The sequence below is a fragment of the Suncus etruscus genome, chromosome 7, assembly GCF_024139225.1.
Source record: "Suncus etruscus isolate mSunEtr1 chromosome 7, mSunEtr1.pri.cur, whole genome shotgun sequence".
NCBI classification, from domain to species: Eukaryota; Metazoa; Chordata; class Mammalia; order Eulipotyphla; family Soricidae; genus Suncus; species Suncus etruscus.
Genome location: NC_064854.1, coordinates 42,008,405 through 42,033,743, shown reverse-complemented (window position 1 = coordinate 42,033,743; position 25,339 = coordinate 42,008,405). Strand labels below are relative to the sequence as shown.

General features: G+C 44.1%; 1 protein-coding gene across 1 annotated transcript in view; it reads right to left on the bottom strand.

Moving 5' to 3' along the window:
- The window catches only part of CNIH3 (cornichon family AMPA receptor auxiliary protein 3), a 140,704-nt gene extending 130,702 nt beyond the window's left edge, over positions 1-10,002 (bottom strand). The window contains exon 1 of the mRNA XM_049776613.1: positions 9,584-10,002. Coding sequence (XP_049632570.1) covers positions 9,584-9,664 — 81 coding nt within the window. The 5' untranslated portion in view covers positions 9,665-10,002. The remainder of the gene's footprint in view (positions 1-9,583) is intronic.
- Between the last annotated feature and the right edge of the window lie 15,337 nt (positions 10,003-25,339).

The window sequence follows — 25,339 nt, the reverse complement described above, 5'->3', positions numbered from 1 at the left end:
AAACTGAGTACAAGAAATAGCTGCCTGAATAAGGTGGCCTGAATCTAGGACTCTAGTTAGACCAATTCAGTAATGGAAGCTCGGCAGAAATGCCTAGTTCGACTCAACGCAAGGGCCTCCAGAGTTCTAGTGAGATCAAGATCGAACATTTAATAAAAGGACACTCCAAAACGTGCCCTTAGAACTGAGGCCCATAAAAGCCCTCAGGCCGGAGTCATTTAATTGTTCTTAATTGCTAAAAGAACCAAGAGAAAAGGAGAGGGAGTTAGAAGAGGAGGATTAGAAGTATCCAAGAAGCAAAGACTGAGCCCTTGAGCCCAGCTCTAGTTAAGAGGCAGGTCTTTGTATGTAGCTAAATCCATGGAGTCCACAGGACTGAAAGTCTGGGACCTAAACTGCAATAAACAAAATCTAAAATGGGTCTGTTAGGAAGTCTTGTTGTGGGATGGGGTAGCAGTGTGGTGGGATTAAAGAGCAGGTGAAGAATGTCAGGTACTGGTCACAGACAGGAATGATCCCTAGAGCATGGTTCCCACTAATATTCCCTTTGATCCCCACATTCATTCACTCTTGAAGCAGATGACAAGAGCAGTACTAGTACCCAAGAGTACTCATTGGAGCCAGGACCCAGCACTTCACCATGCCAGAGAGCCCATACCAGGCCATCACCTCACCCCCAAACCACAAGCTCCCCTGGTCTTCAGAAGGAAACACCACAAGAGCCAGTTTATATGCCCAAGGAGGCGGCTTTTATTCCTCTTCCACCCCTTACCCCCCCCCCATTTCGCCCATCCCATATGCAGGATTCTGCACCCACTGCAAATGCATGTGAGCACACCTAGAGCTTCTCCTGGAGCCCCTCAAACACCCTGCAAGCAAGCCCAGAGGAACCAGAGCACTTACAAAGCAGCAGGTAAGAGAGTGGAGTGAAGAGAGTTGATAATGGTGAATGAGACGTGGCACCTACATCTAAGAGGTCACCAGTGTGTCCTTGTATAAAAAGGGATGAATACATGTGTTTTGGGGTAAACATATCTCCATGTAAACCCATGATATGGAGAGGCCAGGCCAGCACTGCCTTGCAATGTGCCTTCAATGCCTGTTCATATGCTCACAAGGGGCTACAAAGTCCTATTCTGCATCTCAAACATGGGACCTATGGCAGGGGTCCTGAAAGCTAAATCCTGAAGTCATCCTTTACCAAGAAAGGACTTTGTGCACCCAGAAATGCCAGTGGTTCTGTTCCTGTCTGTCTGTTTAATGGTGATTCAGCTGTCTTTTTTCACTATTTTATGGCCTGATTTCATGTTCGTCTATATAAGACTGTTTCACCCACGCACCGGATGGGTCTCCTTTTTATGCCAAACAAAAAAATATTTGCTAGATTCATCAATAAGGTCAATGTTGGTACTGAGATCAATGCATTCAGGATTTAATTACGTATGGAAAAGTTTCCAGTGACCTTTACAGGAATTAATCAGATTTCATTCTGAGAGCCATTCCATTCTGAGAGGCAAGCAAATGGAGGAGGTGGGAGAATACCGGCTCCCTGGCCTAGTGATGTCAATCCCCACCAGCAACTCCGAGCCCACAGAAGTGCATTTGTTACTGACTTCAGGACTCTCCTCTAAACTAACACGGTTCATTTTCTTTTCCTAAGAAACTTCCTCCAGCTACTAGAAAAAGAAGCAACTCCAGAGTAACTGAATGGCAAACACCTGGAACTGAATGTCTCTGTTTCCTGAGTCACAAGGGCCTTCCTACGTGTAGTCGAGGGATGGAAGACTGAGTGTTTCACCATCACCCAAAATCATTCATGGATTCTCCCCAGAGCACCCTGGGCCTGCGCTGCACCACACCACAGTCAGTCTGAAAGCCCATGCTGAGAATTGTAGAGGCTCCACTTGCCATAATCCAACCCTGGATGAAGAGGTCTGAAAGAGGGGTGCCACAAGAATTAAGCAAGTGGGGGGAGAAGCACATATTTAAAGGTGACAAGCACAGGGTTAGAGGGCTTCTAGCCTAGAGGACTGAGCCACTGACTATCCTCCCCATATGATCTTTATTGACCAGACTCAATCTACCTGGAGTGAGGGCCAATGTAGTTAACAGACAAGAGTATCTATGTAATGTTAATCAAGCAAAAGTGGGTCTCTAATCAAGGCAAGGGGGGGTCTTTACAACTCAAAAGAGGTGGGTAAAGGAAAGAGGAAGCAAGGACAAAGCCTCTATTTTTGGGGAAAAGCAGGGTGAGTGCTCTGTGTGATTTCCCAGAGAATCACTGGGAAAGACCACCAGATGGCTCTTTGAAGCGTAAGATTGTTGTGTTCCTGAGCTAACCTGGAATTGCCTTCTGCTGAGGACTCAGCCCCTGATCTGCCCTTTCCTATGAGTCCATTTGCTCTTCCATGTTTGCCATTCAGAGCTTCAGCCCACAGGGCCTTCTATCCCTTCCTCCAAACTATTTCTGTCCCATGAGATGTCTTCCTGTGACCCAGCAATTCTTCAGTAGCCAGGCACGCCTGGGAGAGCACGTAAGAAAAAGAACTTGTCAGGAGTAACAGACTGCATATACTCTCCCAGCCTGAGTAGATGGACACTGTGCCCTGGAATCCATCTGCAGGACTGACTCTTCATGATGCTGAGGCTTCAAGCACTGAAACAAATGCCACTTCACAGAATCCATATGACAGTGGGACTCAGGGATGGTCCTAGTGAGAACCTAGTGAGGTGTGTGGGGCATTCCAGCTTGCACAAAGTGAGTCAGAGGAAGAACAGGGAAGGATAGAAGCAACTACAAGTCACAACTACAGGACACAGATTCTGTCCCTGAGGAAGATGAGAAACTAGACTAAATCATTACTTGCCTCTCCTCCACCACCCAAACTTTGTTGTAGAAGAGAAAAACCAAATGATTAGTAAAAAATGAGATGCAGAACTCTTCCAGAGTTTAGAAAAAGTATCCTTTGGGCAAGTGAATGCTACTATGGTGGGTTTCTCTGTTTGGGGACCACACCTTGTGGTGCTCAGAGTTTACTCCTGGCTCTGGCTCTTGAGGGACAAATATGCAGAGTCAGGGACTGAACCCATGTTGGCAGTGTGCAGGTCAGGGGTGTGGCTGGTATTCCCTGATGGCCTGTGAGGAATGAGGTGTGCATGCACACATGGTGGGTGCAGAATGATTGGACGCAGGGCCTAGATCAGAAGCCCTGAATAATGGCATATCAGTGCAGTTTGCAGCAGTCTTCATAAGCACTAACCGGCAAAGACTTCGCTTTTGACACCTCTTTTGAGAGCAGAACTGAGAGAGATGAAAGCACAAGGCAGGGGTCTAAAAGAATGTGATGGAGCCTAAAAAGAATAGAATAGTACAGTGAGTAGGGTGCTTGCTTTGCACACAGCCAATCTAGGTTCGATTACTCAATACCACCCAAGCATTTTTAGACTTGGTTCTTTGCTGTGTTTCCTATACAAACAAAAAGCAGGAGCTGGAGGCAGGATATGGTGAGGCAAACTTTTCTGCCAGGGTTTGGTGGCTGGAGAGCCCCCAGAAGGTCTGAGAATAAAGGGGCTTGTCTCCATTTCATCTAAAAACTCAGAAATACAACAGGGGACAGTAAAGGACAGTGGCCTTGACAGAGGTAGAAGGACAGATGAAGGCATGTCCCTGAGGAACTAGGTAGCTGGAAAGGGCTGCAGGGAGACCTCAGGAAGAAAAATTCTGCAGTCTTTGAGTATGGTAACAAGGGAGAATTCCTGGAACTAAATTAAAGTCAAACCTAAAAGGCAAAGTCTCAGAACCTCACTCTTCTTTAAAAAATAAAAAACTTTATTTATTGATTGATTAATTAATTGATTGGTTGCTGGGCCACACCCAACGCTGCTCAGGGGTTACTCCTGGCTCTGCACTCACCCCTGGCAGGCTGGAGAATCATATGGGTGCTGGCAGTTGAACTGGATCCTTCCCGGTTGGCCGCATGCAAGGCAAATGTCCTATTGCTGTGCTATCTTTCCAGCCCATAAGAACCTCACTCTTCTTTGCAAGCTGGAAGTGAAGGTCTTCTAAGTGTAAGTGGTATAGGGTCTCAGGGGCCCTGAGAAAATGACAGAGATCCTGAAATGTTCTGTTGGAGCAGGGAGAACTGGCTGGGATCACTCTGAGGAATTAGGAGTAGCATGGATGCTCATGCAAGACCTATCATGCATTCATCAGGGTCCTAGGGCTGAGATCAGTGGGTACAAATAGTCCATGGAATCAGGGAGTAGATTTTATGCAAGAAGGGTCACAAGGACCAGGATAGGGCAATGATGTGTTCTGGGAGAACCAATGAGTTCCTTCCACACCCCAACACTGCTGAAGAAGGATAGTGAAGTGAGAAAGGGGGGGTCACTGCCTAGGACTCCACTCATACTGGCTGGGTGAGGAGAGAATAGGAACTGTTTAGGGAAAGGTAAGAGACAGGAGAGGTTGGAGAAACAGAAAAGGAAAGGGAAATGCCAGTTGGGGGGTGTTTCTCAAACATAGCAAAAGGTGGGGACCAAGTAAGGCACTGCAAGGTCAAAGCAGGTATGAAAACAGGAATAATCAAGTCCAGACATTCTCCCATAAGTCCTCATCCCAGCTCTGGTCTCCAGATGGATCACTCGTGAAACTGAGACGTTCCCTTGGTTCCCAGTGTCTGTCACAGGCTGGAACTGGCTGAAAAGCTCAGCCACCAAGACACTGTGCCAAGCAAACAGCCTCGCTGTAAATATGTACTTGCTGTCATCTGTTGGGTTCCATTAAAACTCACTAATAGCAAATGCTGCTATGAATCCAAAGAAACAGGACTGGGAATTAATTTTATTTATAGGTTGTCAAAACTCAAGTTTGAAAAGTGACTCTAGATACTAAAAACTGTTTAAAAATCTTTTAAAACTAAAAGCCTGAAATAAATGGTAATGGATCTTTGATCTTGTCCAAGAACATGCTCCCTGGGTTTAACAGATAGGCTGCAAGAAGGCTCGCCCATAGTGGAGCAGAAGGTTCTCGCTACTCAATGCTGTTCATTTCATTTGGCTGGAAATGGCAATGCTTTGTATTTGAAATCTTTCCCAATGTCTTTCCTTCGAGATATTCCAATACATTTATTTATTTATTTATTTAGGGGCAACACTGAGGGGCACTCAGGGGTTACTCCTGGCTCTGTGCTCAGAAATCGCTCCTGGCAGGCTCAGGGAACCATATGAGATTCTGGGGTTGATCCCAGGTTGATTCCAGTCGGCAGCGTGCAAGGCAAATGTTCTACTGCTGTGTTATCACTCCAGCCCCTCTAACGCATTTTTTAAGACAAAATACAAACAATGACAGAAAAAGAGACCCAAACCTTTCTGAATGATACAATTAGAGCCGATTTTATTCCATTATATGTTTAAGTTTTCAAAATTTGTGGAACTAGTTCTGTGTCACTTCAAAAACAATGGGAGAAATTATAAGTTTTCTCTTTTTTTCCCTTTCTTAAAATGGGATAGAGAGACCAAAGAGATAGTACAGGATTTACTTTGGGTGCCTGCCTTATATGTAGCTGACTCATATTGGGTCCCTGTCACCACCATATGGTACTCCAAGTACCATGAAGTATATCTGGAAGCCTCCAAGCCTTGCTGGAGTGTTCCAGATAACAATCACTAGGAATGGTCCCAGGTCTCCTAGAATTGTTTAGGAGTCCACCCAAAATAAATTTGATTTTTAAAATTAAAAATACTGAGAAGATAGTATAGGGGTCAAGGTGCTTATCTTGCATGCAACAAAGTTTAACCCTCGGCACCATATAAGGTTTCCCAAGTACTACCCTTAGCACAGCTCACACACACACACACACACACACACATCACACTTTAATTTAAACAAGCTATGTAGTATTGGAGGCATTTTGTTGAGAATGCTGTTCTTGTAACTCTAATTAAAAATTCCAACTCAGGGCCAGAAATAGCATGGAGGTAAGGCATTTGCCTTTCATACAGAAGGTCATTGGTTCAAATCCCAGCATCCCATATGGTCCCCTGAGCTTGCCAGGAGCAATTTCTGAGTATAGAGCCAGGAGTAACCCTTGAGTGCTGCCAGGTGAAAGCCAACCTTCTGAATAAAAAAACATTATTCATTACTAAGTTACCACTCAATGACAGTGACTATAGATAAGAAAAGGAGATAAACCTAAAAGAAAAGGACTTAGCTCCAATATGTCCTAACTGTGCTGACCTGGGGAAGTTTTAGAACTTTCTAATTCTGTTTCCGCAACTATAAATTGGGAGGAATATTAGAGTGCCTGGGCAGTAAGAGGCCAAATGCCAGAAGGTATGCAAAGGTGGGGAGAGGGGTTATTTTTCTTTATCTGAATCTTCCAAAGGTGTGCTCAAAGTTAGCAGTTGACACAAACTGGTTATTGAAATATTTCCATCTGAAAGCAAGTACAGGTCAAAATTAAAAGTAGCACTGTGGCTGGCCACGTCCATCCAGCCTTACTCCCAGACACCAATAGGATGGCAGAGTAGAAAGAGCTAGCAGCATCTCTGAGCAGTCCTCCCTACCTGCCTAGATATTCAACAAGTAGCAATAGCTTCCTTTGCTCCTGCACAGGGTTGTAAAATTGTGTATCATGCTTTTCTAAGTACAACAGCAGGGCAGGCCTTTTAAATGCTGTGAAGGTTAGTGGCCAATTCATTAACTGGAATGTCAATATATGCTGAGCAATCAATAGAGTTCATCAGATCAAGAAATATATAAGGAATGTTAGCAGCTGGAAAGAGAAGCAGCACAGCCTAGCATAGAATTAACTCTCCTACCATTAGCTACCATCAATGGTTACAACCATTACCACCAACATAGAGAAATACAGAAAGGAAATAACAGATACCCAAAGGTAAACAGAAACTGAAAATTGGTTTTCATGGAAATTTATCATGTGTGGATAAGATCGAGGAAGGGGACACTGGAAACATAGTGAAGGGAAACAGACATAATAGAGTTGTGATGCTGGAATGTTTCGTGCATGAAATCCCATACTTAACTGTACTGAAAACCATGGTGACTAAAACAAATGTTTTAAGAAGCTATTATCAGGGCCAGAGTGATGGTGCAGAGCATAAGGCCTTTGCCTTGCATGCGCTAGCCTAGGATGGACTGCAGTTCGATCCCTCAGCATCTCATATGGTTCCCCAAGCCAGGAGCAATTTCTGAGCACATAGCCAGGTGTATCCCCTTGAACATCACGGAGTGTGGCCCAAAAACAAACAAACAAAAATTATCACCACAGAACCAAAACTCCTCAGAATTTGATGCCTCACATTTTCCCCTTCTGGGCTCAGGCATCAAAGTGTCATGGAGGGGCTCTGGGCTGCCCCATTTGAAAGGAAAAAATGAGAATGAAACACTGCAAAAGGAGAGCGTGGGCAGCTGAGATGTGGAAACTGTTCTGTCATTCGAATCAAAAAGCACCAATTTGTTTTATGATTAGGAGTTGGCACCTCGCCACTTGCAGGCTCTACCTGGAGAGCGGAGGCCACGACTGGGGCACAGTGATTCAGTCAACCATCGGCACAAACCAGTCATTCAATTAAGCTGCTTTTGAATTATTTATTGTCTTGCTCAGAATAAGAGAAATGATCCTTGCTCCACTCCAGGGCTAGTTCAGAGGGCTCTGAGCCCTAGTCCTGCCACCCTGTGACCAAGGCAAAAACATAAATAGCAAAAGAATTTCTGACAAAAGACACCCGCCTCTCCCCATCCAAGCAGCAGAGAAAGTTCCTTCCAAGTACATCAGCAGGGCCAGAGAGAGCTCCATCGGCTAAGGGCACACTTGACATGTAGTAGAGTTTGATCCCCAGCACCACATATTTTCCCGAGCACCCAGGGACCCCAAGCATAGATCGCAGAGTAGCCCCTGAGCACCAAAAGCTGAATAAATAAAATAAAAATTAAAATAAAGCACATTAACCAGAGTCCACTATGGTTTGGAGTAAGATTTATTTGGTACTTTTCTTCCTTCTAAAAGCCAAGGTTTCATTTTTTCCCATCTTAACATCCAGCCATGGTCAAGGCTTACTTTTCTATCAGAGGATAAGACCCAGCATCCTAGGGCAGAGGAAAAGAGGGTGCAACAGCACACCTCAGTTCCTCATTAAACCTCTATAAAACTTCCATGAAAACCAATTTCTTTCATTAGCCCCCAAATTTCTGTTCTAGAATTTCTTCTCACAAACGCCCAGAGTTTAAGAGTCACCCTTCCTAGACTCACACTTCAGTAGTGAAGGGAAACTTAGGGAACACCCACTTCTATCCAGGTGTGAAGGAAGTTGCTGCTGATACACTGCTTGGGAGGTCCCCAGGGCCTTTCTTCTCCCTATAAGCCCAGCAGCATAGCCACTCTAGCAGCTGAATTCCAGGAGAAACAGCCGCTCACTCCAGAAATCACACTGACACACCACACACAGCAGCTCTATAATTTTCAGCCCGGGTCTCCCACCACTCACTACAGCAGGGACTCTCAGAGACTGGCCAGAAGCAGGTCAGTGTCTTGGGGTCCCCTAGCAGGCCAGAGCAAGACAGCTCCTGCATCTGGAGACTGCCCTGCTGAGCAACCTCTACAACCTATGACCTTAGACAAGCTCAGAGTTCCCATTGCATCCACTAGGACCTGTTTCCCTCTTTGTGATGAAGGTCCCGTGCTTCTAAGGTTTCTAGGGTTTCTGCTTTTCTCAGTCCCACATGCAAAACTGGGGTCCCTCAGTCTGGTGCAAGCCAGACTTTGTGGGTGGCGACAAAGCTCTCCGGAACAGGACAGGATGCTGCTGCAAGTGGCAGGGAACCTGCGGGGGGTGGGGAGAGAATCTCTCAACTACTGCAGGGGCACAGAATCCTGAGGTGCAAAGGAGAACGCTCTTGGGATACAGCTCTCTCCTCCACTTCCAATGATCCAGCCTTTCCTCCTTCTCCCCGCCGCTCTCACCCGGGTCTCCGCAGGTCTGTCCCGACGCCTTCCCCTTCCCGCCCACACCGTCACCTGCTGCCAGGCCTCCCTCCCCACTTCCTCTTCCCGGGCGCTGCCGTCGTGTTTCCAATCCGTCTCCAATTATGTCTAAATGCAACCCACCGCAGATGCTGACATTTTAAATGTTTAGTTGTTATAGTTACTTGACTAATTGCCGGGCCCAACGGCGGCGCTTCTTCGCCTCCTGCGGCAGGAGAAGAGAAGGGGGTTGGGGGGAAGAAGGGGTTCACACCACTGTAGTCAGGGGGGCTCCAGGGAGACCCCCCCCGGCCCCTAGACCCTGCACTCTAGACCCTGCACCCCTAGACCTTGCACACCTGCAACCTCGGCTCCCGAAGGCGCGCACGACTCCGGCCGGCGGCGAGTGGCATCCCGGGCTCGGACGCGGGAACCTAATGGGTGTCCCCGAAGGTGCGCCCGCCGGAGTCCATAGGCTTCCAGCGCTGGGAGCGGGATGGCGGTATTTGCGAGGAATGGGGGGAAAGGTAGACAGGGGTGAATGAAAGGAGGGAAAAAAAAGAAAAGAAAAGCGTTGGAAGCGGCTGCCCGTTACTCACGTGCCAGATGGCGAAGAAGATGAGCGCAGCGCACAGGACCAGAGACAGCATGTAGCAGAAAGCAGCGAAAGTGAAGGCCATGCCGGCGACAGGCGCCCCAGTCCCTCCGCGAGAGGAAGGTCCTTCCTGGAGGACCGCACTCCCTCCCTCAGGGGGTCTGGGGTGGGGGGGTAGGACCAGAGGCCGGTGCCGGGGAGGATGCGCGCGCGGGGAGGATGGAGTGGAGCAGGATTTCGGCCACCTGGGGCTTCAGCCCCCGGCCAAGGTGCGGCGGGCGTCTTTGGCGGGACGTCTTGGGCCCCAAATTGGAGGAGACACGAATCAGTGGCAAACTCCAACCGGGGAGTGCCCGAGGAGACAGACCCACGCTTGGGGCGCGGCGAGCGAGGAGGATCCGCCGGAGGAGCGCGTCGTGCGCTCCCGAGTCCCGGAGCCCGGGGCAGGGTCCCCTGCTTTCCACGCCACTCCGGAACGTGACACGGCTTGTGCGGTCCTGGGCGCCCCAGGAAAGACTCCAGCTAGGGGGGTTCTGGGCTTTTCTCCCCAATCCAGGCTCTTTCCAGCCGGGAGCAGCTCTTGAGATTTCAGGGAGCTGGAGAGGAGGTCAGCCTCCCTCAGGTCCGCTGAGTCGTGCGCCCGGAGTTGGATCCTCTATGCTGCGCTCTAGGGGCACCCGGGCCCGGGGCACACAACAGCTTGCGGGGCCGGCTCACGGGCTCGGGGAACCCAAGTTTCCCCCCAGGAACTCGGGACGGGGTCGGGGTGGAGTCGGCTCAGGGCTGCGAACGCCCGCGCGTGGCCGGAGAAGCGGATGCGGTTCTGGATGCGGAGCTGCCTCCTCCACCTGCTGCTGCTACTGCTGCTGCGGGTGCTGCGAGTGTCGGCGGCGGCTCGGGCTCGAGCTCGGCTCCCTCGCGGCGCTCCACCCTCGGCTCCACGCGGCGGCGGCGGGCGGGGACTGCGGCGCCGGGGGCTGGAGCGACGCGGGAGCGGGTGGCCGCGGCGGGCGCTCGGGGCGCGGGGTGGAAACTTGCGGGCGGGGCGCGGCTCTGAGCACCTGCGTCTCGGGTGCCGGTGCGGGGAGCTGCGGAAAATCTGAGGGGTGGGATTGAGGGGCTGGCGTCCAGGCGGAGATTGTCCCTCCCGCTGTTTCTCCTGTCTGGGGAAACGTGTCGGGTTGAGGATCCGGGACCAGCCCGTGAATCTAGGGGTGGTGGCGAGTGCCTTTCCCTAAACTAGAATGCGCTCAGAGGCGCGGGGCTGCCTGGATTGGAGAATCCCGGTAAAAATTCTCCAATGGAGGCTTCTTTCCCCGACTTCCCTCGCCCTCCCCCGCCATCTGACCTTGAGATTGGGGAAACTCGAGTGTGGGCTAGCTAAAGAGACTGTGGGTGAGGGTGTTGGTGTGGTGGAACTGTCAGTAGCAGGCGCCTTCCCAGACCCCCATTTGCAGCTGCAAGTTTTGGTTTAACCACTTTAAACCTCATTGTTTTATTTATTTATTTTTTTGAAGGGGGAGTGAGAACCACCAGTTCATTGGAAAGGGTTTTCTTGGGAACAGGAATAAAAAAGACTTAGGTTCTGGAGAGACACTCAATCTTCAATAAGCGCTGGAGAGCTTTCTCCGCACACTCGACCTCCCTGGCCAGCCTCCTGGAAACGCTTCGCCTGTCAAGTTTTGTTTTTTGTTTTTTTTTTTTTTTGATTTTTGGGCCACACCCGGTAACGCTCAGGGGTTACTCCTGGCTATGTGCTCAGAAGTTGCTCCTGGCTTGGGGGACCATATGGGACACCAGTAGTGAAAGCGGCTCCAATTTTTCTGCCAGAATGTAGGTCTCAGATAGGGCATTAAGTCTGTGAAGAGAAATCTCCTATAAAAAGATTGGCAGATGCAGATAAAAGATTGGAACACCGATGAGTTTGGAGTGAATCTCAGAGCACGGAGCGCAGTGTAGACATAGGCAACCTAACCCGGCTGATTGATTCTTACCCAGGTGTGGTGGTCGCTGCATAGCTCACAGATGCGAGTCCATAGGCTAAAGAGCTGGAAGGAAGGAATGTGATAGACATCAAGTCATAAAACTGGCATGCGACAGAATTTCTATCAGGTCTGCAGACTTCCAAGCCAGGAGTGCTCCCAGCCCTCCTGAGCTCTGTGGGTACCACTCAGCCTCTCAGGCCCCACTAGATGAGCCAATGCCCTTGAACCACATATATCTCAAAAGCTGGACTCCAGGCTACTCTCAGATCACGGCCCCTACTTTATGCTTAAGCCTTGGATGCTTTTAAGATATTTTCTATGCCATTAAGCTTTTTAAATTATTTTCAGTGGGACAATTGCTCTGAATTATCTAACCCCGCAATTCCTTAACACGGAATTAAAAGAAAACAAAAGCATATAAAGTCATTTTATTACCCCTTTGGCTCCAGAGTCTCCTAGATCCTCAAATGTTTCTTGCCCTTTACCCCGGCTCTGTACAGTCTTGTTTTATCACTTAAAGAATGATGTCTCAGTAAAGGTGACTGCACTAGTAGAAATTCAGAAAATAAGAGACACGGGCCATTACTTTTTTTTTTTTTTACATTAACAAATGCTATTTAGTCCCATGTTGTTGGATGCTATCAGGGACCCACAAGTTCCCCAGTCTAACTGAGGAAAGAAGAATTATTTCCTTAAACAAGAAAATATTTAAAACAATATAACCGTGGGATTGAGTGATAGTACAATAGGTAGGGCATTTGCCTTGTATGTGACCAAAGGGTTCAATCCCTGCATCCCATATGGTCCCCTGAGCCTGCCAGAAGTAATTTCTCAGTACAGAGCCAGGAGTAACCCCTGAGCACCACTGGGTGTGGCGCCAAAACAAAACAAAAAGCAATGTGCCTGTGATAGAGGAAGGCAAAGAGAAAGTGGGAGGAGTGGGTGGAAAGCAACTAACCTACATTGTTTCACTTATTAAGGAACATGGAAAAGCCTATATCATAGAAAGCTAAGCTATTTTCCATGTAGGCAGGAGTGGCTGTGTGCCTTAATGAGAGATCTGAATAAAGGACCTTTATTTGGTCTGGAATGAGAACTTCTTGTCCTGAGCAACTACAGCTATCTGTGACCTTGAGGCAATTAACAAACTAAGAAAAGTTCAGATCAGGATGAAAAAAAACCCCCAATAACATAATTATGACACCCTCCTAGTCCTGAACCTCCTATTCCCTGGCTTCTTGTCACACAAGAATATAAAACCTCTCACTGTTTTATGAAAGCCATGAAAGTTAGAACATGAGTTACAAGGGAATTAAATTCTCCCCTGACTTCTTGGGGTGGGGTGGGGGCTTGTTATCCTTAAGACTTTGTTCCAGGAAAGTAACAGCCAATCTGTGATGATCCCCAGTTCCTTTGACCTCCTGACTTTGACCTGAGCTGGTTCTCCTGTTCCAAATATAACCTGGTTCTCTTGGTCTAAATCAGGTTCCTCACCTCCCTGCAGGCATTATGTCCATGCTATAGGTAGAAGAATGGGAACCAGTGAAAGGCGTCTGTTGTGAAATCATGTCTTAGTGTCTTCCTTAGGAAAGGAAGAGATTTCTAATGTCTCTCAGTTCTTGACACCAACCCTCTTATTATATCTTTGATGCTTTGCATTCATCTGCTTACATTTGAGTATGAAAACTCCCATTATCACTTTAATTTGCTGCTATACCTCACTGACCAGAACTCTGACACTTGCCATTTCTTCCAGCCATAAATGATTCTGGAGAGAGAAGTCTTTTTTCTTTCCACCTCCTATAAAATTCAAAGATAGATGGGCCAGATAAAATCAAGAGATGGGCCAGATGAGCTATAAAGTAACTTCCCTTGTACAAAGTTGACCCAGGTTTGATCACCAGGACCTCATATAGTCCCCTGGAGCACCTCCAGGAGTAATTCCTGAGCACTTCCAGGTGCAACCCCCAAATAAACAATGCCAAAAAAGAAACAAGAAGTTTGGTTTGATTTGGTTTTGGGGTCATACCCGATGATGCTCAGGGCTTACTCCTGGCTATGTGCTCAGAAATAGCTCCTGGTGGGGGCCGGAGAGATAGCATGGAGGTAGGGCATTTGCTGTGCATGCAGAAGGACGGTGGTTTGAATCCCGGCATCCCATTTGGTCCCCCCAAGTCTGCCAGGAGTAATTTCTGAGTGTAGAGCCAGGAGTAACCCCTGAGCGCTGCCAGGTGTGACCCAAAATAAATAAATAAATAAATCCTGGCTTGGGGAGCCATATGGGACATTGGGGGATCAAACTGTGGTCCATCCTAGGTTAGCGCATGCAAGGCAATGCCCTACCTCTTGTGCCATTACTCTTGTCCCAAAAGAAACAAGAATTTTAATTTTTTCTGGAAGGTGGTTTGGAACACTCCTAGAAATGCTCAGGACTACTCCTGACAGTGCTCAAGGAACCATCAGCTGTGCCAGGGATTGAATCAGGGTCAACTACATTCAAGTCTTAATTCTAGGATTATTTCTTTGGCCCTGGAAACAAAAGGGATATATTTATTATTGTTGGTTTTCTTGTTCTGGTTTTAAGGCCACACCTAGTGGTGCTCAGAACTTATTCCTGGCTCTGCACAGGGATCACTTTTGGTAGCTCAGGAGACCATCTGGGTTGCTGAATTGGCCAGGTGCAAAGTCCTGCCCACTGTACAATTACTTCAGCCAAAGAAACAAGAGTTTTAAATCAGCGTTTGCCTTGCATGCAGCTGACCTGGGACGATCCCCAGCATCCCATATAGTCACCTGAGCCTGCCAGGAGTGATTCTGAGGCAGGAGTAACCCCTGAGAGCTGCCAGGTGTGAGCTCCCCAGGAAAAAAGTTTTGGGTGGCTTTTAAATAGCCACATTTCTTCCATCTTTCTACAACATTGGTCTTGGTTACCAGCAGTCTTGTGAAATTTCTGGGTGCACCATGGTGCAAACAGAGACTGTTTATAAGCAGAGGGACAGGATAATGTGGGCTGTGTGAAAAGTAGAGGGTTCATAGACAAGTTAGCAACTCCAGGCAAATATTATCAAGCCCTTCTCTGCTCCTGGGGCCCTTTAATTGTTCCACATTTCCCTGACATGTACATTACCTCTTGTTATGTACACAGCTTAGTTTGGATCATCTTCCTTTTTCAATCTGGTGTCTAACAACACCTCTGTTTATCAATAGCAAAGACAACTAATGTGCCCTCACATAAGAAGATTTGGCTCTTTGTGAAATTGCCCATCCAACATCCATGCATGTCCTCAGTCCCCACTGGAAGGTCCTGCTAATCTAGTTTCTCTTTGTTGAGTTTGAATATTTGACTGGAATGAGAGCTCAAGTTTCTAAATAACAAGAAATGTTTGTTGTCAAATGACACGAAATTTTTCAAGTGTGTAGAAGAGCAGAGAGGAGAATGGTGTGAGCCATTATCATTCACTTTGATTCAACAGCTCCACATTCAGCTTATACATGCTTACTGGTGTCTCCAAATTGGATTTTGCAGCTAGTTTGCTCAAACCCACAGCTAAAGATATTGCCTTTACCTATCAGGATTTTTTAACCCTTTTTTCATATAATTTTTATTTGACAATATTATTTTCAGTTAAACACAATGATTATCTTTACAGGCAGCAAAGCTGGTTGCTCTGTATGCCCTCATCTAAATTTCCATAGTCCAGCTTGGGACTCTGTTTGCTTAATTTACTTGAATCTCTGTTTGCTTAATTTACTTGGCACCTATGCACACTCGCCTGAGAGAAAAGATGCTACTTGCAGACTCACTTTTTTTTGTTTTGTTTTATTTTCAAATTATTTCACACTAGGGTTTGGAGAGTTAGTATAGCATATCAGGTGTTTCCCTTGCATGCAGCTAACTTGGGTTGAATACCCAGACCTACATGTGTTCCCCTGAACTTCACCAAGAGTAATCTCTGAGCAGAAAGCCAAGAGTAAACCCTAAGCACAGCCAGCTGTGTCTCCCAATTTTTAATAGAGACATTTCAGTCTAACTTTGAGCCCTCATTCTTTCTTTACAGTAAGAAATTCAGTATCAGCCTTCATAGGGCATCTGCTCTGAGATTGGATGAAAGTTCTTGGAGATTTCCATAGTACCAAACTACCAGGCAATTTCTTCTGTGCATTGATTATAGATCCACACTGGTTTCTGCCAAGACATCCAATAAGTCCTGATCCTGAACTTGGTTTGGTTTGGTTTGGGAGCCACACCCTGTGACATTCAGAGGTTACTCCTGACTATGCACTAAGAAATCACTCCTGGCTGGGGGGACCATATGGGACCCCAGGGGATTAAACCACAGTCCATCCTAGGCTAGCGCCACTGCTCCGGCCACTGATCTTGACCTTTTTAACCCTGGCCTACTGTTCCCTCCTAGCTTGAGTGCCTGGAGGCCCCCGTCTGTGGCCCCCACATAATAATGTTTCAGAGTTTATTGCTCTGCACAAGCCATTGCACAAAGCCCTGTATGGGCCTCAGAAGCCTGGCCTTGTGACCTCAGTCACTTTTCATCAGTTTGCAGGAAATTGTTTCCTGCTTCTTTCTTGCTGTTGGTAAGATGTACTTTCTCCTCCCAAATCTCTCTAAAGTGAGAAAGAACATTTGACCTCAAAATCTTCTGTATGTTTTTGTTAGTTTTTATCACAATAAAAACAAAAAATGATACTCAGGAATGAGTACTGACTCTGTGTGCAGGAATTACTCCTGTGGGGTGTAGAGGGCCTTTCAGGGTACCAGGAATCAACCCCAGATCAGCAGCATGAATGGGATTTGCTTTACCCTCTTCAGGGGTCCTCAAACTTTTTAAACAGGGGGCCAGTTCACTGTCCCTCAGACCATTGGAGGGTCTGACTATAGTAAAAACAAAACTTATGAACAAATTCTTATGCACACTGCATATATCTTAAGAAAAAAAACAGATAAAATACAATATGTGGCCCATGGGCCATAGTTTGAGGACCACTACTGATCTTTTCAGCCACTTTAACATTTTAATTCTCTCTTTTTCTTTTAAACCTTAAAATCTTTGGTCCTGGGAGCAAGTTTAAAATGGATGAAGTATATTCCTTAGATGCATAAGGTTCCAAATGTAGTCCTTATGGTTCCCAGACCTTCTATACAATGAGGAAAGTTCTAGTGAACGAACACACACACATACACACACACACACACACACACAAATCTACTTTCCACCTTGCAATTTATTCAACCAATATTTATTAATATAACCACAGTGATGATAATTGTATATTATACTAATAATAAATAGTATGATGATTATAGCAGTAGCCAGTAAAATTAATGAATAATTAAAATTCTAAATTAAACTCATTCATTCAGTCTAATTATTATAGAATGACACAAAGTCCATTGGAAAACAGGTCTCCTCATGCTAACTCAGAACAAAGCACACCAGGCTATTTGCATTACAGTTTGTCTCTAAACTGAAATCCTGTGGTGGTGCTGATTCTCAGAACTTGCTATTTTAGTTGTGCTTATGCACTCTAATTCTTGTGTAAGTGATTAATGCAGTGTTTCAATATTTATAAATTTACAAATCTATAAATAAAATGATTAGAAAAAAGGAACTCTGACTAAGACAACCAATGGTGGGTACTTTATTTTAATTAATGTTCTACTGAAACATCATTCACCAACTCCCTGAATCCACAGAGAACAAGCAATGATATTGATATAAAGTGCAGTAACTTCTATTAATGGGCACCAAGCCAAGCAACCTGTCTTCTACACCATGCAACAAACAGCACAAAAATACACAATGTTTTTTTTTCAATGTAAAGTAGTTTAGCTATTTTCACAAAATTATAATGGTTCATTGATGTTTAAATTGGATATGCAAAAAATGTTCCAAGATGACTTTCTTTCTCAACTAGAGTCTAGACCAACAATTTAAGTTTAAAAAAATATTTCAAAATAGGACTGAAGAGATTGTACAGGAGAGAAGCTGCTTGAATACAGCCAGCTTTGATCTCTGGCAACTCCAAATGGTCCCCTGAGCCCTCCAGAATGATTCTCAATCAAAGCTATAATCAGCCCCGAGCAACACAAAGTCCCCTAAGCATCACCAGGTGTGGTCCTGGAGGCCCCAAGAATCTTCACAGTGGCACTGCTGTTTCAAAGCACTGCAAGCCCTAAGCAGCACTGAATCCTTGAGCCTAAACACCAAAATATCAGCTTTGCTGGCTTAGAATCAATATCCCAGGCCCCTAAGCACTACCAGGGAAGCCTCCCCAAAAAGATAAAATATCTATATTAAAAATAATAAAAGCATAGAAGTGCCACTATTCAAAGCTGCTGTTAGTTTCTTGTCTTTATCTTTATTCCATGGCATATTTTACTTAAGTTAAAATTTATTTGAAACTCAAAACAATACTGAGAAAGAAGAATAAAGCAGGTAGCATGTAACTTCCTGATTTCAGGTTATATTATAAAGCTATAATACCCAAAACAGTGTGATACTAGCATACAAATAGACCAAAGGAATAGAACCAAGAACAGAGAAGCAGAGAGTAAAGGGCTTGTCAGGTGTGATTCCCTAGAATTTCATAACATCTCCTGAAGACCACAAAGAATAAAACTTATGCACAGCCAGGTATAGCCCACCACTCCAACCCCCACAAAAAAGAGCATAGAAACAAACCATTTATATGCATTCAATTAACATAAACAAGGGGCACAAGAATATTCCCTAGGGAGAAGGGAAGAAATTGTTCACCCAATACCCATCAGATAAGGGGCTAATATCTAAAATATACAAGGCACAGAACTTAACAAGAAAATAACATCTAACACCATCCAAAATGGGAGAAGAAATGAACAGATATGTTCAAGGAAAAAATACAGATGGCCAAAAGACACATGAAAAAAAATGCTGTAATCATCAGGAGATGGAAATCAAAGCAACAATGAGATGATATCTCACACCACAAAGATTGGCACATATCATAAAGCACAAGAACAACCACTGCAAGTGTGGATGTGAGAATAAAGAGACTCACATTTACTGTTGAGGGAATGCAGACCAGTCCAGCCTTTTTGGAATACAATATGATTATTCCTCAAAAAACTAGAAATTGAGTTTTCATATGATCCAACAATACCATTCCTAGGGATGTACCCAAAAATATCATGCAGAAAAGCCCTCTTCATTCCTATGTTTATTGCAGAACTATTGTCAGAATACTATATTGCCAGAATATAGTAACAACCAAAGTGCCCAAGAACAGGTGAGTGGCTAAAAAAACTGTGATACATCTACACAATTGAATATTATGCAGCTGTTAGGAAAATTAAGTCATGAAATTTGCTTATCATTGGATGAATATAAGTATATATATACATATATGTATATGTATGAGCCAGAGGGAGAGGGACAGACATAGAATAATCTCATTTGTAGGATATAATAAAATAAAGATAGTATGGTAATAATATCCAGAAACAATGGAGATGAGGGCCAGGAGGATCAGTCAATGGTAGGAAACTTGCCACAAATAATAGAGTAGTGCAGGATAGAGAATAGACAACTATGACAATGCTATGTTGTTTATATGTTGATATGATAGTTGGAAGTAATCACTCTAGACAGAAACTGGGTGCTAAAAGGGGTTAAAGTAATTCACATTAAATATACCTCTTCATTAAAAATAGTTCAAACTATAGTGTATAGTGTATAGTATAGGGGGGAGACAGAGAGACAGAGAGAAAGAGAATATCTTCTAAGAGGCAGAGGGGAGGAGGGGAGGGAAACTGAGGACATTGGTGGTGGAAAATGTGCACTAATTAAGAGTGGTGTACATTGTATGACTGAAACTCAATTATGAACAATTTTGTAACCACAGTGCTTAAAGTGATTATATTAAAAGAGAAAATTCTGTGGGGAAACGTACGAATGGTAAACTAGATATTTATATATAAGCTATTGAAACTAGACCCTTACCTTATACTACTCAAAAATTAACCTGAAGTTAAATAAAGGCTTAAAATGAGATCTGAACCCATGATACTCCTTGAAGAAAAACAAACAAACAAACAAACAAAAAAAAAAACAGGAGAATGGGGGCCAGAGTGATAGTACAATTGGTATGGCATTTGCCTTGCATGTGGCTGACTCCGGAAGACCTAGGTTTGATCTCTAGATCCCATATGGTCCCCCGAGCCTGCCAGGAGTGATTTCTGAGCACAAAGCAAAGAGTAATCCCTGAAGACTACTGGGTATAGCCCAAAAACATAAAAAGGGGAAGAATAAACTTCCTTGATATGGGGTCTTGACAATTATGGTATCTGGGGCCTGGAGAGATAGGACAGCGGCGTTTGCCTTGCAAGCAGCCGATCCAGGACCAAAGGTGGTTGTTTCGAATCCCGGTGTCCCATATGGTCCCCCGTGCCTGCCAGGAGCTATTTCTGAGCAGACAGCCAGGAGTAACCCCTGAGCACCACCGGGTGTGACCCAAAAACCAAAAAAATAAAAAATAAAAAAATTATGGTATCTGAAGCACAAAGAGTAAAATAAAAAATAAACAAGTGGCTGGGGCCAGAGAGATAGTTCAGCAGATAGTTTGCAAACCACCTACTCTGGTTCAATTCCCAATACCACAAATAATCCCTCAAACTCACCAGGAGTGAACCCTGAGCACAGAGCCAGCAGTAAGCCCTAATAAATGCTGAGTGTGGCACAAAAACTAAAACATGCACACAAAATAAACAATTGGAATTACACATGAATAAGTGCTGTATGGCAAAAGAAAGCACTAACAAAATGAAAAGACAAACAAGAGGGGGTGTTTAAGCCACATGTCTCATAAAGTATTAATATCCAAAATGCAAAAAGAACTCAAACTCAATAACCAAATAAATAAATAAATAAATTTTGATTTGAAAATGGTCAGATGATCCAAATAGACATTTCCAAATCTATAGTTAAGGCCAAATAGATCCATCCACATCATTAATCATCAAGGACCTAAAGCCACAATGAGATATCACTTCATATAATAGTCATCATCAAAAAGATGTAACAAGGGGATAGATAATAAATGTCAGTGTGGATGAAGAGAACGAGGAAGTCTTGTGCATGGTTGATAAGGATAGTATATTGCATAGTGAGTAAGAAAAATGCTATGGATGTGCCTCAAAAATTTTTCAATGAAAACACCAGATGATCTGGAAAATCCATTTCTGAAAATGTATTCAAAAGAGATGAAAACCTAACTTAAAGTATATTTGTACCCTGCATGTTATAGAAGCATAGTTCTAAATAGCCAAGACATGGAGAAAATCTACATTCAGGAGACCAGAGCAGTGGTGCGGAGGAGTAAGGTGTCTGCTCTGCTGGCGCTATCCTAGGACAGACCACAGTTTGATCCCCTAGCATCCCATATGGTCCTCCAAGCCAGGAGCGATTTCTGAGCACAGAGCCAAGAGTAACCCCTGAAGACCACTGGATATGGCCCCAAAACAAAATGGGGACATATAAAGAAATTGGTAGTACACATAAGTCACACATATGGTTTAGATTTTAAAAAGAAACAAAATCCTGTCATTTGTAACAGAAAGAACTGGAGAGTCATGTGTGAAGTTAAATTAGTCAGAGACAAACAAATACTGTATGTCCACTTTGATATGGAATCTTCAAAGAAAAACGCGTACATTGTTTATTGGAGTAGAGATTAGGGTAGGGAGAATTGTCAAAAGGTGATCAAAAGTTTACAATATTTGGTTATAATGAATAAATACAAACGTGGACAAGGAACGTGTACATAAGACCTGGGTTCAATCCACTGCATCACAAAGATGTAACATGCATGATAAAATTAATTATCCTTACTGTAGGCATATTTAAAAGTTATTAAGAAAGGAAATGACCTCACTTGCTCCGGGAAGGGCCGCGCGAACCGCAGCCAGTCCGGCTGGGTTTCACTTGCCCCAGGAAAGGTAGGGAAGCCCCACCCACCCACGTGAGCGCGCGAACAGCCGCCGGCTCCAGCTGGGTCTCTCTTTCTCCGGAAGGGCCGCGCGAACTGCAGCCAGTCCGGCTGGGTTTCACTTGCCCCAGGAAAGGTAGGGAAGCCCCGCCCACACACGCCGACTGCGCGAACACCCTCCACGCCCCATCCCCCATCGGGTTAGGCCACAGAAAGAGCACAGGAGGAGCCAAACCGCAGCAAACCCACCCAACAGTACCCCTAGATCCACCCTCAGGGAGGGGACCCATTCCCACACCACAGGGGATCAAAACAGGCTGAAATTGGAAGGAACAGTACTCCAAAGCACACCATTAAACACAAAGAAATATGGGTAAATCAAAGAGAACCCTAAGTTCTGAAGATACGGAGACAAACCCTAACAAGTTTCCAAGCCCGCCAAAACGCACAGATTCATGGGAAGTTGACCTAAAAGCAGCAATGAGGAAGGAAATGCAAGAATCAATAAAAGCAATGAGAGAAACCTTAGCTACCGAGTATAAGATATCTATCGAGGAACAAATTAGCCAAATTAAAGAAGAAATGTTAAAGAGTATGAGAGAGTCCATACAAAAAGAAGTGAAGGAATTAACAGACAAAATAACAAGCCTTACTAGCAGAAACACAGAGTTGGAGAAACACATTGAAGAACTCGAAGGAAAACTGCAAACAAAAAATGACCAAGAAACCAACAAAGAAATAAAAGGCAAAGCACTGGAAGGAAAAGTCCAGTACCTAATGAACAAGGACAAAAGAAACAATCTAAGAATCGTGGGTATACCAGAAGGGGAGGAAATAGGGAAAGGGGAAGAACAAGTAGTCAGAGAGATAATAGCAGAGAACTTTCCCACCCTCTGGAATGAAACTTCAGGGCAAATCCAGGAAATCAAGAGGGTCCCTAATAAAATAGACCCCAATAAACCAACACCAAGACATATAGTAATCCAAATGGCTAAAAACAAAGAGAAAGAGGAACTTCTTAAGGCAATAAGAGAGAAAAAAAACCTCAAGTACAAAGGTAGGGACATAAGAATCAAACCAGATCTGCCAGTCGAAATAATTCAAGCTAGAAGACAGTGGAATGACATATTTAAACGACTGAATGAAAGAAACTTCCAACCTAGAGTCCAATATCCAGCAAAACTATCATTCATATGGGAGAACAGACTAAAAACATTTTCAAACAAGACCGAACTAGAGCTATTTGTGCAAACAAAACCGATCCTAAACGACCTACTCAGAGATGAATTACACAATCCAAACCCCCGATTGTAACAAAAGCCACCCTACACAACACAACTGCACAACAGTCCTCTCTCTCAATAATCTCCCTAAATGTTAATGGCCTAAACTCTCCAATTAAAAGACGCATAGTAGAGAACTGGATTAGGAAAAATAAACCGGACTTCTGCTGTCTGCAAGAAACACACCTACAGCTACAGGATAAGCATAGGCTTAGAATAAAAGGATGGAAAGTAATTATTCAGGCCAATGGAAAACAAAAAAGAGCAGGGACAGCCATTCTTATATCAGACCAAATTGCATTCAACCTCAAGAAAGTGATCAGAGACAAAGAGGGTCACTACTTACTGATCAGGGGAACATTGGATTAAGAAACACTAACCCTGGTCAATATCTATGCACCTAATCTAGAGTCAGCAAAATATGTGAGGCAACTGCTCGTAAACCTGGAGAAACACATGAAGGGAAATGTGATAATAGTAGGGGACCTCAATACTCCACTTTCACCACTGGACAGATCCACCAAACAGAAAAATAGGAAAGAAATAAGAGCTCTAAATGAAAAATTAGAAGATATGGGGCTAATAGACTTATATAGAGCCCTCTATCCCCAAAAAGCAGAATACACATTCTTCTCAAGCCCACATGGAACCTTCTCCAGAATAGACCATGTCCTAGGATACAAAGCCAACCTATATAAGACCACAAAGGTAAGGATCATTAGAAGTACTCTTTCAGATCACTATGCAACAGAGATCAAAATTGACATCAAGAAGAAGCAATGGAGAAAAACTAATACCTGGAGATTAAACAACATGCTGCTCAACAACAGCTGGATCAAAGAACAACTCAAGGAAGAAATAAAAAGATTCCTTGAGACAAATGATAATGAAGAGACAATATGTCAAAATTTTTGGGACACAGCAAAAGCAGTAATTAGGGGGAAACTCATAGCAATACAGGCCTATATCAAGAAACAGGAAAATAACAAAACCAACAGTTTAAAAGATCACCTCAAAGAATTGGAACAACAGCAACAGAGAAATCCAACCACAACCAGAAGGCAAGAAATAATAAAAACCAGAGCAGAAATAAACAACATAGAAACCAAGAAAACAATACAAAAAATCAATGAGACCAGGAGTTGGTTTTTTGAAAAAATAAACAAGATAGACAAACCCCTAGCAAAACTCACCAAAAAAAAGAGGGAAAACACCCAAATCAATAGGATCACAAATGAAAGGGGAGATATTACAACAGAACCCCAAGAAATACAACATATCATAAGATCATATTATGAACAACTATACTCAGCTAGGATAGAGAACCCAGGAGAAATCGACAGATTCTTGGAGAAAAACCCTCTTCCGAGACTGGACAAGGAAGACCTAGAAAGCCTAAACAGACCAATCACCTCAGAGGAAATTGAAGATGTAATTAAAAAACTCCCTAAGAACAAAAGCCCAGGACCAGATGGATTTACAGGTGAATATTACCAAACATTCCGAGAAGACTTACTGCCACTTTTCCATAGGCTCTTCCAAACCATAGAAAAAAACAGGAATCCTCCCTAACTCCTTCTATGAGGCAAATATCACACTCATTCCCAAAGAAGGCAAAGACACCACCAAGAAAGAAAACTACAGACCAATCTCACTAATGAACATAAATGCAAAGATACTCAACAAAATCTTAGCAAACCGAATCCAGCACTTCATCAAAAAGATCATACATCATGACCAAGTGGGTTTTATACCAGGAATGCAAGGTTGGTTCAACATACGCAAATCAATCAACATTATACATCACATCAACAACAAGAAAAACAAAAACCACATGATCATATCAATCGATGCAGAGAAGGCGTTTGACAAAATCCAACACCCTTTCATGTTAAAGACACTCAGCAAAATAGGGTTAGAAGGAACCTTCCTCAAGATAGTTACAGCTATCTATGAAAAGCCTACAGCCAACATTATACTTAATGGCGAGAAACTAGAAGCATTCCCACTAAGGTCAGGAACTAGGCAAGGCTGTCCACTCTCTCCACTATTATTCAATATAACCTTAGAAGTCCTAGCAAGAGCAATCCGACAAGAGAAGGGAATCAAAGGAATCCAAATTGGGAAAGAGGAACACAAACTATCTCTATTTGCAGATGATATGATGATATACATCGAAAATCCTAAAGAGTCCACAGTAAAACTCCTAGAAACAATTAACCACTACAGCAAAGTGGCTGGATACAAAGTCAATACACAAAAGACAGTAGCATTTCTATATACAAACAAGGAAGTTGAAGAGAGAGAGATTAAAAATACAATACCATTTAAAATAGTATCAAAAAATATCAGGTACCTAGGAATCAACCTTACGAGGGAAGTGAAAGACCTATACCAGGGAAACTTCAAAACGCTTCAGAAAGAAATTGAAGACGACCTAAAGAAATGGAAGAACATCCCATGCTCATGGATAGGTAGAATTAACATAGTCAAAATGACTATCCTACCCAA